At 45.7% G+C, this 13,706-nt stretch overlaps 1 protein-coding gene across 1 annotated transcript in view; it reads left to right on the forward strand.

Annotated features, from left to right (window-relative positions):
* LOC129329150 (zinc finger protein 420-like) overlaps positions 1 to 13,359 on the forward strand; it is a 37,185-nt gene extending 23,826 nt beyond the window's left edge. Inside the window, exon 6 of the mRNA XM_054978586.1 lies at positions 10,202 to 13,359. Coding sequence (XP_054834561.1) covers positions 10,202 to 11,748 — 1,547 coding nt within the window. The 3' untranslated portion in view covers positions 11,749 to 13,359. The remainder of the gene's footprint in view (positions 1 to 10,201) is intronic.
* Positions 13,360 to 13,706: the final 347 nt, after the last annotated feature.

A 13,706-nucleotide genomic window follows, 5' to 3' on the forward strand; every position in this document is an offset into this window, starting at 1 on the left:
CGTGTGTTTTTGTTTTAAGGTGGAGGAAGACAGGTGGAGCAGAGCCCGTGGGGGCTTCCCCTCCCTCTGTTCGCCCTACAAGCTGCCAGCAAGAGTTAATCAGCTCATTTCACGATGTTCTCTTCCTCAGGCGCCACCGTATGATCCACCCATACAATCAATTTATAATTGTCTACAAACAAAAACATGTATTAAATGTTGTCTGTTTCTTAAGCAATTGTACAGTTAAATAGAATGTAAGTTGTTTATATTGGTAACGCTCACCCACTTCTTCCCACAAACAATTCTCAGGTGCTTAAAGCTCTATGCACGCAACGGTCTCTATAATCACCCGCCACACCTACAGGCGTTAAATACTCAAACGAAACATACAAATTTAAAGTGACATTGACCACAATTTGTTATACTTCCATGCCCTCTAGACTGAACTAGCTGTATGAGCTTATGGTTTTTGTCCCGTGCACAATCTATCCCAAAAAGAGGGAGAGATTGCGTTCCAGATTAAGGCCCTTTGGTTGGAGGGTTCCTAAATTATGGATCTACTGTGCCTTCCTCTTAAGGAGGTCCTGCTGTATCCAGTGTGGTGTGCTCCCCGTGGAAACAGAGTACTGTGTATTGCAACTCAGTCTCTTTAGCCTGGAACCAAAAAAAATGTTCTACTAATGGAGCATCCATCTCCCTGTTTTTAATTCTAGACAGATGTTCCTGTATTCGTGGGCACACTGGTCTGACAGTGCTGCCAATATACAGCTTGTTACGAGTGCAGATTATTAAATACACCACTGCAGTGGTTTGACAGGTAGAAAAATGGAAGAGTCGGATGTTAGAATCTCTACCCTCTATTATGACCTCACCCCCTGGACGCACTAGAGGGCAAACCCTACAGTAGCTGCATGGGAAATGGCCCCTAGGTAAATCAAGCTTGTGCTGTGTCTTTTATGTTTTTGGTACGTCTAAATCCCACCCTGGGTGGCTGACTACAGCCCTCAGTGTCAGACACCAAGTGCCAATGCTTATGAATAATTTGTTTCATTCTCCAGGTAGGTGGAACACCAAAGATGGGGGGACCTATCACGTCTTCAGTGTTCCACCTACCTGGAGAAAAAAACACCACGTTAAGAATTTCTACAAAATTGCAACTGAATACAAATAGACTTTTGCCTTCAGCACAGAGAATCTTTGCAGGAGAAAAAACGGATTTGAGTCTTCAGCAGAAAGAATTTTTGCAGGAGAATATTTGGAGAGCTTTCCAGCATTTCATTGGATCATAGAGAATCTGTCCCCTTGGGACGCTGGTAGACTGATTATTTCCTTGTATGGTATATTGAATAATGAGTGATTTAGAGGATTGCCTTTATGAATCATATTGAAAGACAAAGTATTTTTGCATTAATTTTTGCGTTTAGAATTAATTGAATATATTGTTATTGTTTTCTTTAAAACAATTTCCCTTGTGTGGGTTCCATGTGGTTTGGTATTAGGAGTGGAGCAGGTGGCAATGCCCACCCACATCTTAATCTGGCTGGTATTAGGAGCGGAGCAAGTGGAATTTCCCTTCCCACTTTAACACAGCTGTTATTAGGAGCAGAGCAGGTGGCAATGCCACCCCCGACCTTAACCCATGTGGTATTAGGAGCGGAGCACTTGGCAATGTCCACCTCCTTCACCCAGCTAGGATCAGAAGCAAAACAGGTGGCTTTGCCCACATACTGCTCTAGCCTGTAGATATTAGGAGCGGAGAAGGTGGCAATGCCCACCCCCCACCTTAACCCAGATGGGATCAGGAGTAGAGCAAGTGACAACACCCACCCCCCTTCACCCAGCTGGGATCAGGAGCAGATCAGATGACAATGCCCGCCCTCCTTTTCCCGACTTAGATCAGGAGTAGAGCAGGTGACAATGCCCCCCCTGCCTTAACCCAGCTGTTATTAGGAGTGGAGCAGGTGGCAATGCCCTCCCCTGCCTTAACCCAGCTGGTATTAGTGACATAGCAAGTGGTAATGCCCTAACCCTCCCTCCATCACCCATTTGGGATCAGGGAGTGGAGCAGGTGGCACCTTGTGCCTTCACCTGGCTGGGATCAGGTGCAGAGCAAGAGGCAATGCCTTTCTTCCCTTCAGCCAGACGGGATAAGGTGCAAATTATGTGGCAATGACTGTCCTCTTCAACCTACTGTAATAAACCACTGAGCAGGCGACAGTGGACACCCTTTCTTCACCCTGCTGGAGTCAGGAGCCAAGCATGCAGCAATGCCTGCCCCCCCCTTCAACCTGCCAGAATCAGGAGCAGAGCAGGTGGCAATGGCCGCACCCCCTTCACCCAGCTGGGATCAGGAGCAGAGCAGGTAGTAAAGCCCCCCGCCCACCTTCACCTCTCAAGATCATGCATGGAGCAGGAGGCAACGCAGACCCCCTTCACCCAGCTGGGATCAAGCTCGGAGCAGGTGGCAATGCTTGCCTGCCCACCCTCCCCTTTCTAGAGCCTGTTGTATTTTCCCCCCACAACGGGCTTTGTTGCTAGTAAATAAATAAAATAAAAAATTTCTTTCTCATGGACCATCTTTCCAGAAATATAAAGAAACTCTCTTCTCTTTCCAGCATCCAGTGTCCTTCGAAGAGGTGGCTGTGCATTTCTCCAAGGGGGAGTGGAGCCTGCTGAGCCCGGCCCAGAGAGCCCTGTACAAGGAAGTCATGCTGGAGAATTTTGGGACCGTGGCTTCTCTGGGTGAGGGTCCCTTTCCCCTGGGCTGTCCCCTTCTGGCTGTGAGGAGGGACTGCAGTGACTGTGGTCAGGCTGTCTGCACTGGCCCCGTGGCTGATCTCTGCCACTGTCTGTGATCCTTCTTCTGATTTTCTGAGGGGTTACGGTCCTGCTTGTGCAGAAGGAGCCCCCCTATCTGGCTGCCCTGTGTCTGCACCACAAGAGCGGGCATCAGAAGGGGGGGCCAAGTGAACCTACATGTGAAGGAAGTCGGAGGTACTGTGCTGGGGCTTTTCTCTAATCTGCATCTTGTCTTACCTGGGTTGAGATGTGGCTCTGCTGGCTCCTCTGGCACTGACTTGAGTTCTCAGCTGGCACTTCCATCTCTTCTTGTCGGGGAGGAGGCACAGAACTGCCCATGCCAGATAGGGCCCCGTACCGCCCCGCCCCTATTCCTTGTCTGTTGTGTATTTCTGAAGGAGGCAGGCATCTTGACTTGGATTTGTTTCATTTATGAGCACACAGAAGAGTCACAGTTTTGTGTTTCTTTTCTCCTCATAAAAGGGCCTGAGATTGCCAAACCTGACCTCATTTCCAGGCTGGAAGGAGAAGAAGAGCCGTTCCTCCTGGTCACTGATGCCGAAGAGGGATTGGCAGGTAGCTGCTTCGATCTGCTGTGGGGCTGTGTGACGTCTGCCGTTCCTCCCAGGGGCTGGTGGATTTCTGTGGCCTTGTTTTTCCTCAGACTGAGCCTCTCCTCCAAAAAGCTGGTTGTGAGTGCTGAAACGGTGCTTCTAGGACTTGAACATATTAAAACAGGCAACTTCCTTCAGTAGCCCCTTTAACTGGAGGGGGCCACAGCAGTGGGCATGCCTCGCTCTCCTGCCCATCCCCCCTAAAGCCTAGAGTTGCCAGTCTCCAGGCAGTGGCTGGAGATCTCCAGAGCTGTTTCCCTGAAGAATATGGCTACCTTGGAAGATATTCGCTATGGCATTATACCCACCTGAAATCCCTCCCCTCTCCAAACCCCACCCTATCCAGGCTCCACCTCCCAACTCTCCTGGAATTTCCTAACCTGGAGCTGGCAATCCTACTGAAAGCCACGTTGGGGGGCGGGGGCAAGAGGGGGTACGTGATGGCAGGCATGTCTTGCTTGCCTGCCCTGCCCCTCAAAAGCTGCAATGGGGGGCAGGGGGTGCGTGGAGGCCGGTATGCCGCCCAGATCAGAGTGCTAGGGAGGGGGCAATGCCCAGCCCTGCTGCCCAGCCCTCTTCCCCCCACCCTGGATTGTAGCACTGGGGAGGAGGAAATGGCTGGCCCGGCTCCCCTGCCCTTTCTGGAGCCCTTTGTATTATTTGCTACAACAGGTTTTGTTGCTAGTCCTATTATATAAAAGGCAAGCCGAATTTACTGATGACTCGCTTCTTATCCTGGTGCGCTTCTAGAGGGTGCCACTGGGGTGGGAAGCCCAGATGAGGAAGTCCATGCCTACAGAGAGCGCGCCATGCCAGGAAGTGCAGGCAAGGGGGACTGTCCCTCCCTCCCACCCCCACTTTCACCCAGCAGTGATTGGGGCGAGGAGAAGGCGGCAGCGCCCAACTCCCCCCACCTTCACCCAGCGGCGATCAAGGCATGGAGCAGGTGGCAGTGCCCAACTTCCCCCGCCTTCACCCAGCAGCTATCGGGGCACGGAGCAAGTGGTAGCACCTGATCCAGCTGGGATCAGGTGCACAGCCACAAGCAGTGCCCACCCACCCCCCATTCATGTGGCTGGGATCAGGCATGGAGCAAGTGGCAATGTCCACCTCCACTTCACCCAGCCAGAATCGGGCATGGAGCAGGAGGCGATGCCCACCCCCCTTTCACCTGGACACGATGAGGCACAGAGCAGGTGGCAGTACCCGCTCCCCCTTCAACTGGCCAGCATCAGGTGTGGAGCAGGTGGCAAAGCCCGCCTCGTCCCTTATTCCATCCGGGATCAGGAGCGGAGCAGGCTGCAATGCCCGCCACCCCTTTCATACGGCCAGGACCAGGCATGGAGCAGGTGGGGCTGGGATGAGGTGCTGTGCAGGTGGCAATGCCCACTCCCCCTTCACTTTTCCAGGAGCAGGAGCAGGTGACAAAGCCCGCCTCGCCCCTTATTCCGGCCAAGATCAGGAGCAGAAGAGGCAGCAATGCCCGCCACCCCCTTCACACGGTCCGGGCCAGGCATGGAGCAGGTGGGGCTGGGATCAGGTGCTGAGCAGGTGCCAATGCCCGCTCCCCCTTTACTTTTCCAGGATTAGGAGTGGAGCAAGGAGCAATGCCTGGGTCCTCTTCACCTGCCCGGGATCAGGCACGGATCAGGTGGCAATGCCCCTCATTCACCCGGCAAGGATCAGGATCAGAGCAGGCAGCAATGCCCCCCCTTCACCCAGCCGTGATCAGACACAGACCAGGTGGCAATATTCCCAAACATTCACCAAACTCATATTATCAATCATGTCATGTTAATTTGCCTTGAGTAACTTTTATGTTTTTCTCAGAGCATCTATCTGTTTGTGGAGAAACTACACCATTCAAATCTCCCATCAAACAACAGTTTTCATAGGACAGATCTGCCAATTTCCCCCAAAGATATTTGTAGATCCTCCCCTTTTCCTCATTTGGTGCATAGATTCCCACCACCAAAATTTTGCTCCCATTTAATTTCACCTCCACCCCTACAAATCTACTATGATTGTCAGATATTAGAAGTTCTGGTTTCAATACTGATTTGCGATACAATACCACCCCATTTTTCTTTTTATTATCTGAAGAGATCCAAAATTTTGTAATCCAAATACTTAATGTCTTTTTTCCTGATACGAGTTTCTTGTAAGCAAATGATGTCAATTCTCCATTTTTTTAAATAATGAAATATTTTCCATCATTTTTGAGGAGCATTTGCCCCGTTTATATTCCACGTTATGCATTTGTAATCCATATTTGGGGCTTAATTGTTATCACAGTCCACATCTTGTTCTTCCTCATCTTTCTGTTCCAATACGGAATGTGGAGGATCTGCAAATTCTTCTGGATCTTTCATATATCTTTCAAAGAAATCTCTTTTTTGGTACTGAATTCAACCTGAATCTCTGTTGTTTGAAAGTAAGAATCTCTCCTTCCAACTTGTCTCATCAGAACGGAGTTTTCTGTTTCAGCTTTTCAGTTAAAAATACACAGTCTCTTCACTTCCTCAGAATTCTGAGTCATATCTCCTTTAAAAGGATGACCTCAACTTCCTGTATTCTCAGTTTCTTCTTGTAATGTTATTGTAAAACTTGGTCTCTTATAGACTTTTTGACAAAATACACTATAATATCTTTCAGTATTTATTCTGTGCCACATACCTTGTGGAGATTCTATATACTTTATCCACTTCCATATCAACCCTTGGGATGTCCAACTGAAGAAATTCCGCCAAAGCCTCAACCAGCCTATGTTGAGTATCTTCATCTGGTGTCTTCTTAATGCCTCATAGTCTCAGAGCATATTCTTTCTCCCTTAAATCCAATAAAGTTAAATTATCTTGATGTTTCTCCAACTCTCTATCAAACACTGCTGTTCTGCTATCCAGGAAGTCCACTTGATTTTTCAACTACATCCTCAGAGGTTTTTTTAGCAGCTCCTTCAATATTTTTGATTTGTTCAGTTAAGTTTGCCTTAACTTCATAAAACTGTCTTCCATTTTACTTTCAACTGAATCAAATTGTCACCTAATCAATCAAAAAGTTTTTGCATCAAATCTGAGTGTGATGTCTGTCGAAGCAGTGCATTTCCTTGTGCCTTGAGGCATTTTCCGTAAGATGACTCTGTTTCTCTATAAATAATCTGTAAAGCCTTTCACAGATGATATTTACTATTAGCTTTGTTTACATTCCAGTTGGACTTTCAAGGTCAATGATCCTTAGCAATTTTGTTTATCCAGTCTGGTCAAAATACTTTCGCCGAATTCACAAAATACTTTCGCCTTTCACAAATTACAGAGATAAACAAACAATAAGCTTTTGGTTTCCCTTATTCTGTTGAACCTTGCTTACCACATATGTAGCTTAAAAGCTTTCTGGTGATGATGTATCATTAATCTTCTTATCTCAATTAAAAGGAAAGCAAAAGAGTCCAGGAAAGCAGAGTATTATCTCACCACAGAAGAAATAACTGTGTCACAGAGTTGCTTAGTTCTCTGAAGTTCTTAAATTTAAGAATGAGGGTTGGCTTGCCTTTAAATTTCAGTCATAGCTGTGAGTAGATGTTTATCCCATCTCTGACGCTCCAATCTTCAGTCACCACCCAGGAACCTGGGCAGTAAAACCTTCAGCAGAGTCATCAAATGGAGCACAAGTGATTAAACTCATGATCTCTCCTTATCCAGAGAAGGGTCTCCAGTTGTTAATCTAAGCTACGCTGGCTCTCCTCAAATGGAAAGCTTCAGGCAGCCATGCCCTTAAATCACATGCCCGTATCTCTGTTCTCTTTGATGACTGCTTCTGATTGCCTTCTCAAAGCATGTCTTCCCCTAGAAGACCCCTCTAAAAATGGCTGTTGAGGGTATTGTGTGAGGAAATCCCATTGAGAAATAAGCCGGGGCAGAAACATCACTGTTTTCTCCATTGCTTATCTGAGTAGGCCAGAGTTCTCTCTCTCTCCCTCATCTCTGCCCATCTCTCTCCCAGTAAAATGCTTTTCTTCATTTGATTGCCACAAGCTACAGATTGGAGAGTGTTTTCTAGATGAAATCCATCCTGAACTCTCCCTAGAGGCTAAAATGACTGAACTGAGCTCTTGTTCCCTGGTCAAACATGAGGAGACAAGATTCACTGAAAAACACAATAATCCCAGGGAAAGTTGAAGGCAGTAGGAAAAGGGATGCAGTAGGAAATCATGGCCTTCAGTTTACAAAACCTGATGAAGGCTGATAATGAGAGGAAGTTCTGGAGGACTTAACATATGGTCTCCTTAAGTTGGGAACAACTTCATGGCTTGTTAAACTCACAGGAATTGGTTAGTACCATCTCGTCTGCCACAGAACCAGGCTCCGAAACGAGACTTTGGAAAGTGAGTCCTGACACCAAACCTTGATATTGCTGGCATCCACACAGGGAGGGGATTCTGTAGTTTCTCCATCGCTAGTGTGCCTGAAGTTAAAGCACAGCAACAATGGGGCTAGCATATGGCAGGTTGACCTTCCCTGTCCTCCAGATGTGGCCATCCTCTTCCACTAGGCCATCAGCATTTGCAGTTTTTAAAAATCACAGGAATATTATTATATCAAGATACCATTGTAACAATAGATGAAGCATGTTCTCTGAATTCACAGCTTTCATTTTTTTAAAAGTCAGTCTCTGGCCACTTCCCTTCTGAAGATATACCTTTTTTTATATCTCTGCAAGAGAAAGGGCTAGAGACTTACTTTTTAAAAAATGAAAGCTGGGAATTCAGAGAATTTGCTATACCTGTTGTTACAATGATATATACATGTAACAATATTCTCGTACTATTTTTCAAAAATACCCCCCCCCCATGGAAGGGGGAGGAAATGGCTGCTGAAAACCCAAATTTTCCCACCCACAATACAGCCAACCAGGTTTTACTACCATCATTCCCAAACATTTGAAGCTGAGCAGGTTTGCAAAAGACTGGAGAATAGCAAGTGAAGGCCCGGGAAGTGTAGAAGTGTACTATGATGCTGTGGGGAAGCAGGAATAAAGCCCATTTCCCAAAAACATTCAAGTTTGGCAGAGAACCATTATTGAAATGGCCATTTTTGCTTTCTCAACAGCAAATCATTTGGTTCATCCCCCAATTTCATGCTCCATTTTTTGTACATTCTTGTCCGAAGATGTTTAACCGACCCCACAGGTCCTTGCTTTTACCACAGACAATAAGAGATTTACTCTAATGGTTGTGGTGTTATGTTACTAGATTACAAGGCGGAGTTCATCTCTCTCCAGCCTCTTCCCTCTCAGGACAGCCAAACTCTCCGTAGAAGAATCAGCCACTGCAGTGGAGGTCTGGCCCTCAGTCACAAGGCCGCCCTGAGCAGCCATCAAAGAGACCTGGACAAGTGCCCAGGGTGCCAGAGGAAGGGCAAGTCAGCTCTATGTTCCCAATGCCAGCAGCCCAGCCACCACCACTATCCCACATAGCAGCAAGGATAGCCCAGGAATCTGTGGGAGAACATGCGCCCTAATTCCTTCTGATTGTTGGGGTGTGGGGACAGGAGGCAGGCCCTCTTTGCCTTCCCTTGCTTCTTGCCTCCCCACAACTCAGTAGGGCACTCACAGGGCAGGGAATTGAGGGAGCCAAACCCACTGAAGCCAGCCTGAGTCCATGAAGAGGCATTTTCAACAAAGCAGGAGGCTTTCTAAGGTGGTAGGGAACTTTCTAATTTCAGGAACATAATTTTTTCTCTTTAAGAATATACTGTGAAATCAACTTACAAAAGAAAACATACATCTGAGCACAGAGAAAATGCACCCATTTTTCCCTAGATGTAAAAAAACTCATCTCTCTCCTTATACTGCATCTGTTCAGACACTTCAAGGGTGGCTTTGTTCTCCCAAAAATCCACCCACCAACCACTCACCCTCTAAATTCACCAAGGCAGGAAAAGAGAAACTTAAAACAACAGGCCACTTTGAGCTCCAGGGGCCTAAGGGGGATATCTCTAGTGCATATTCTCTATTTTTTGTCCACTTGGGATAGAGTCATTACCATAAGAATGGCTTCTCTAGTGAGCATGGAATTTAGAAGCAATGGAGAAAGTGAGGGGGAGAAATGGCAACAGACTGGGTGATCTTAACCCCTGAACATTCCCAGAGTGCAAACACAACCATCACAAAGAGAACAAGGAAACTCTGGCATAGATAGGTTGTAAATGTGTCCTACCCTCACACCAGGTTTCTCTTTCTTTCTGCAGGATGGAGGTCAGCGAATGAAAAATCTGAACATCCAGAGATGGATGTGTATACATATTCAGAAGTGAAAGTGAAGGTTGAATATTGTGATACCCTGAGGAAGGAGGAGAAAAAATGTCCATCTAGAGGAAGGAGTCATTTTGGTCTTTTACAAGATGAAAATGTTCATAAAATTTCACTACTTGAAAAAATGTACATAGATAGAAACGAGGGCACAGCAAGTGGGGGGAAATTTTCTAAAAAATTAGAGGTTAACATGCATTGGAAAACCTATATGAGAAAGAAAAAATATAAACACCTGGAGTGTGGAAACATCTTCAGTCAGAATGGACACCTTAAGTCCCATCAAAGAACTCACACAGCGTCAAAACAATATAAATGCCAGGAGCGTGGGGAAAGCTTCATGTTGAGTGGACACCTTAATTCCAACCAAATAATTCACACAGGGGAGAAACCTTATAAATGTTTGGAGTGTGGACAAAGCTTCAGTCAGAGGGGGAGCCTTACTTGCCATCGAAGAATTCATACAGGTGAGAAATCATATAAATGCATGGAGTGTGAAGAAAGCTTCAGTTGGAGTGGAAATCTTACTCACCATCAAAGAATTCACACAGGGAAGAAATCTTATAAATGCTTGGAGTGTGGGAAAAGCTTCAGTTGGAGGAGAAACCTTACATGCCATCAAAGAATTCACACAGGGGAGAAACCATATAAATGCCTGGAGTGTGGGAAAAGCTTCGGTCAGAGTGGACATCTTAATAACCACCAAAGAATTCACACAGGGGAGAAACCATATAAATGCATGGAGTGTGGAGAAAGCTTCAGTTGGAGTGGAAATCTTACTCACCATCAAAGAATTCACACAGGGAAGAAATCTTATAAATGCTTGGAGTGTGGGAAAAGCTTCAGTTGGAGGAGAAACCTTACATGCCATCAAAGAATTCACACAGGGGAGAAACCATATAAATGCCTGGAGTGTGGAAAAAGCTTCGGTCAGAGTGGACATCTTAATAACCACCAAAGAATTCACACAGGGGAGAAACCATATAAATGCATGGAGTGTGGAGAAAGCTTCCGTCGGAGTGGACACCTTAATTCCCACCAAAGAATTCACACAGGTGAGAAACCATATAAATGCCTAGAGTGTGGCAAAAGTTTCAGCAGGAGAGGAAACCTTACTTTGCATAAAAGAATTCACTCAGGGGAGAAACCATATCAATGCCCAGAGTGTGGCAAAAGCTTTAGTCAGAAGGGAAGCCTTTCTTACCATCAAAGAATTCACACAGGGGAGAAACCATATCAATGCCCAGAGTGTGGCAAAAGCTTTAGTCAGAGGGGAACCCTTTCTTACCATCAAAGAATTCATACATATGAGAAACCATATGAATGCCTTGACTGTGGCAAAAGCTTTAGTTGGAGTGTATCCCTGTCTTACCATCAAAGAATTCACACTGGTGAGAAACCATATAAATGCCTGGAGTGTGGGAAAAGCTATAGTTGGAAGGTAGCCCTGTCTTACCATCAAAGAATTCATACCGGTGAGAAACCATATAAATGCCTGGAGTGTGGGAAAAGCTTCAGTCAGAGTGGGCACCTTAATTCTCACCAAAGAATTCACACAGGGGAGAAACCTTACAAATGCTTGGAGTGTGGGAAAAGCTTCAATCGGAGGAGAAACCTTACTTGCCATCAAAGAATTCACACAGGTGAGAAACCATATAAATGCCTAGAGTGTGGCAAAAGCTTCAGCAGGAGAGGAAACCTTTCTTACCATCAAAGAATTCACACAGAGGAGAAACCATATCAATGCCTGGACTGTGGCAAAAGCTTCCGGATTAATGAACAACTTAATTCCCACCAAAAAATTCACACAGGAGAGAAACCTTACAAATGCCTTGTGTGTTGGAAAAGCTTTGCTCGGAGTGGAAACCTTACGCGCCACCAAATAATTCACAACATAGGAGAAAAGCCCTATAACACCAACAACAACAACAACAACATTCAATTTATGTATGACCCCTCAGGACAATTTAACGCCCACCTAGAGCAAATTATTATTATTCCCACTCAGAGTGTTGTTGTTATGCCCCCAATAACAATTACCCTGTGAGGTGGGTGGGGCTGAGAGAGCACCTAGATGCTTTAACAACGAATTGGGAGTTAGACCCTACAGAAAAACAACCGATAGAAATTCATACCTTGAGTACACTTCATATCACCCAAGGCACCTCCACAACAACATTCCATATGGACAGTTTCTTAGACTCAAATGCAACTCCTCGCTAGTAGGTGACTATCTGAGAGAAGGGAAAGCCATCGCACGTACCTTTAGAGACCAGGGATGTCCATCTGCCATTTTGACAGAGGCTCAGTAAAGAGCGGAAACAGAGGAGAGACGAGACTCGTTTAAGGTTAAAACCAGGGGAGAGATAGACCAAGTGAAGTGGGCTTGGACTTCACCCCATTGTCTAACAGCGTGAAAAAAATTGCATATAGACGTTGGCCCCTACTCACTGAAGTAAAGGGTTGTGAGAGCTCACCCCCAAATGGCTTCAAGAGAACACGGAGTCTGAAAGACTTCATTGCACACTCTGATCATCAATTCCAGCCGGAGATTTCCACCAGACTGCAAGGGCACTTCAGGTGTGGCCACTGCCGGATTTGTCACTATCAATTGTAGGGGACTCGTTTGCTTTCCACCATAATCAGACTACCATCCACTTAAAGCATTTCTCCACCTGTCAAACCCCAGGGGTGGTTTATCTGATTATTTGCCATTGTAATATGCTATATGTGTGCAGCAGCACCAGCCTTTTAAGAGTCAGGACCGTGAAGCCCCAATGGTTAAACATTTCATCCACAACCGCAATAGGGAAGACAAATCCCAATTTACTGTCCTGTATGTAGCCGATAAGGGTTCTGCTCGGGTGATACAGGGGGATCTGCTGTGCAAAGAAGCTCACTGGATCCACTGTTTGGGCGGCTTAAAACCAAGGGGACTTAATAATGATTTAAATTTATCACGTTTTTTGTAAACAGTTGGGAGATTCTTGGATGGTACTATGATAGATTGGCCCCCTTTCATTTGTAACTCTGTATGTAATTGCTACGTGGTTATATTATTAATCATACAGAGTGGTGGTGTCCATAGCTGTTGAGCAACGCGTGCTGCTTCACGGGAGGCTTTCAGAGATCGCTCTTGAGGGTGGTGAGTTTTGATTTCTATCACTACGGATATACGGGGATGAGAGCATATACATTTATTGAGAACTTAATTGTTGGTACAGAAATGACTTGGGTGGATCACATTATTGCCCCTGAAGAAGTCTGTTGACGAAACACAAGGTTATAATAGCCAGCTCCTTTTTGAGCTAGGGAGGTGCAACTCTGTTGTGCCCCCGACTTTTTTGTCTCCATCTATCAAGAAGAATACACTGTTACAAGTTGTTCTTGACATCTCTGTCGATCTCATACAGACATCTTCCCCAGAGCTTTTCTGCTCAATGTAACTAAAGAAAGAAGAAAAGAGACCACTTTACCTTTAAATTTCATTTACGCTGGGTTAGATTTGAATAGTGGCCATTATTCATCAAATGTTTTTTATGAATTTATTGACTGTTCTACCTTGGTCAAGAATTTTGGGATGTTCATTAGACTTTTGTTTGTATTCTTAGAATATTTTTGAATATTTTTAGAAGTTCTTAGTCACTTTATATTAAAATTTGAAAGCATGTATAAATCTGAGTATTTATTTTTGAACATTGGTGTTTTGATATTTTGATTCCTCTGGTTGTTTTTTTCCACCTTACAGGTCTGTGCTGTTCCTTCCCCAGGGAACATATGGCACACCTCTGGGCTCTAAAGGAAAATTCCAGAAGTCGCCTGTGTAACTGACAAGTGTGCTGGCATAATCCTTCTCCAACTCCCTTGGCCCCCAAGACCCCACCCCCCCTCCCTGTGTGGAAACTAGCTGGGGTGATGGTTGTTGTGGGTTTTTCGGGCTGTATTGCCGTGGTCTTGGCATTGTAGTTCCTGACGTTTCGCCAGCAGCTGTGGCTGATGCCAGCC

This window comes from Eublepharis macularius, chromosome 4 (genome assembly GCF_028583425.1).
Source record: "Eublepharis macularius isolate TG4126 chromosome 4, MPM_Emac_v1.0, whole genome shotgun sequence".
Lineage (NCBI taxonomy): Eukaryota > Metazoa > Chordata > Lepidosauria > Squamata > Eublepharidae > Eublepharis > Eublepharis macularius.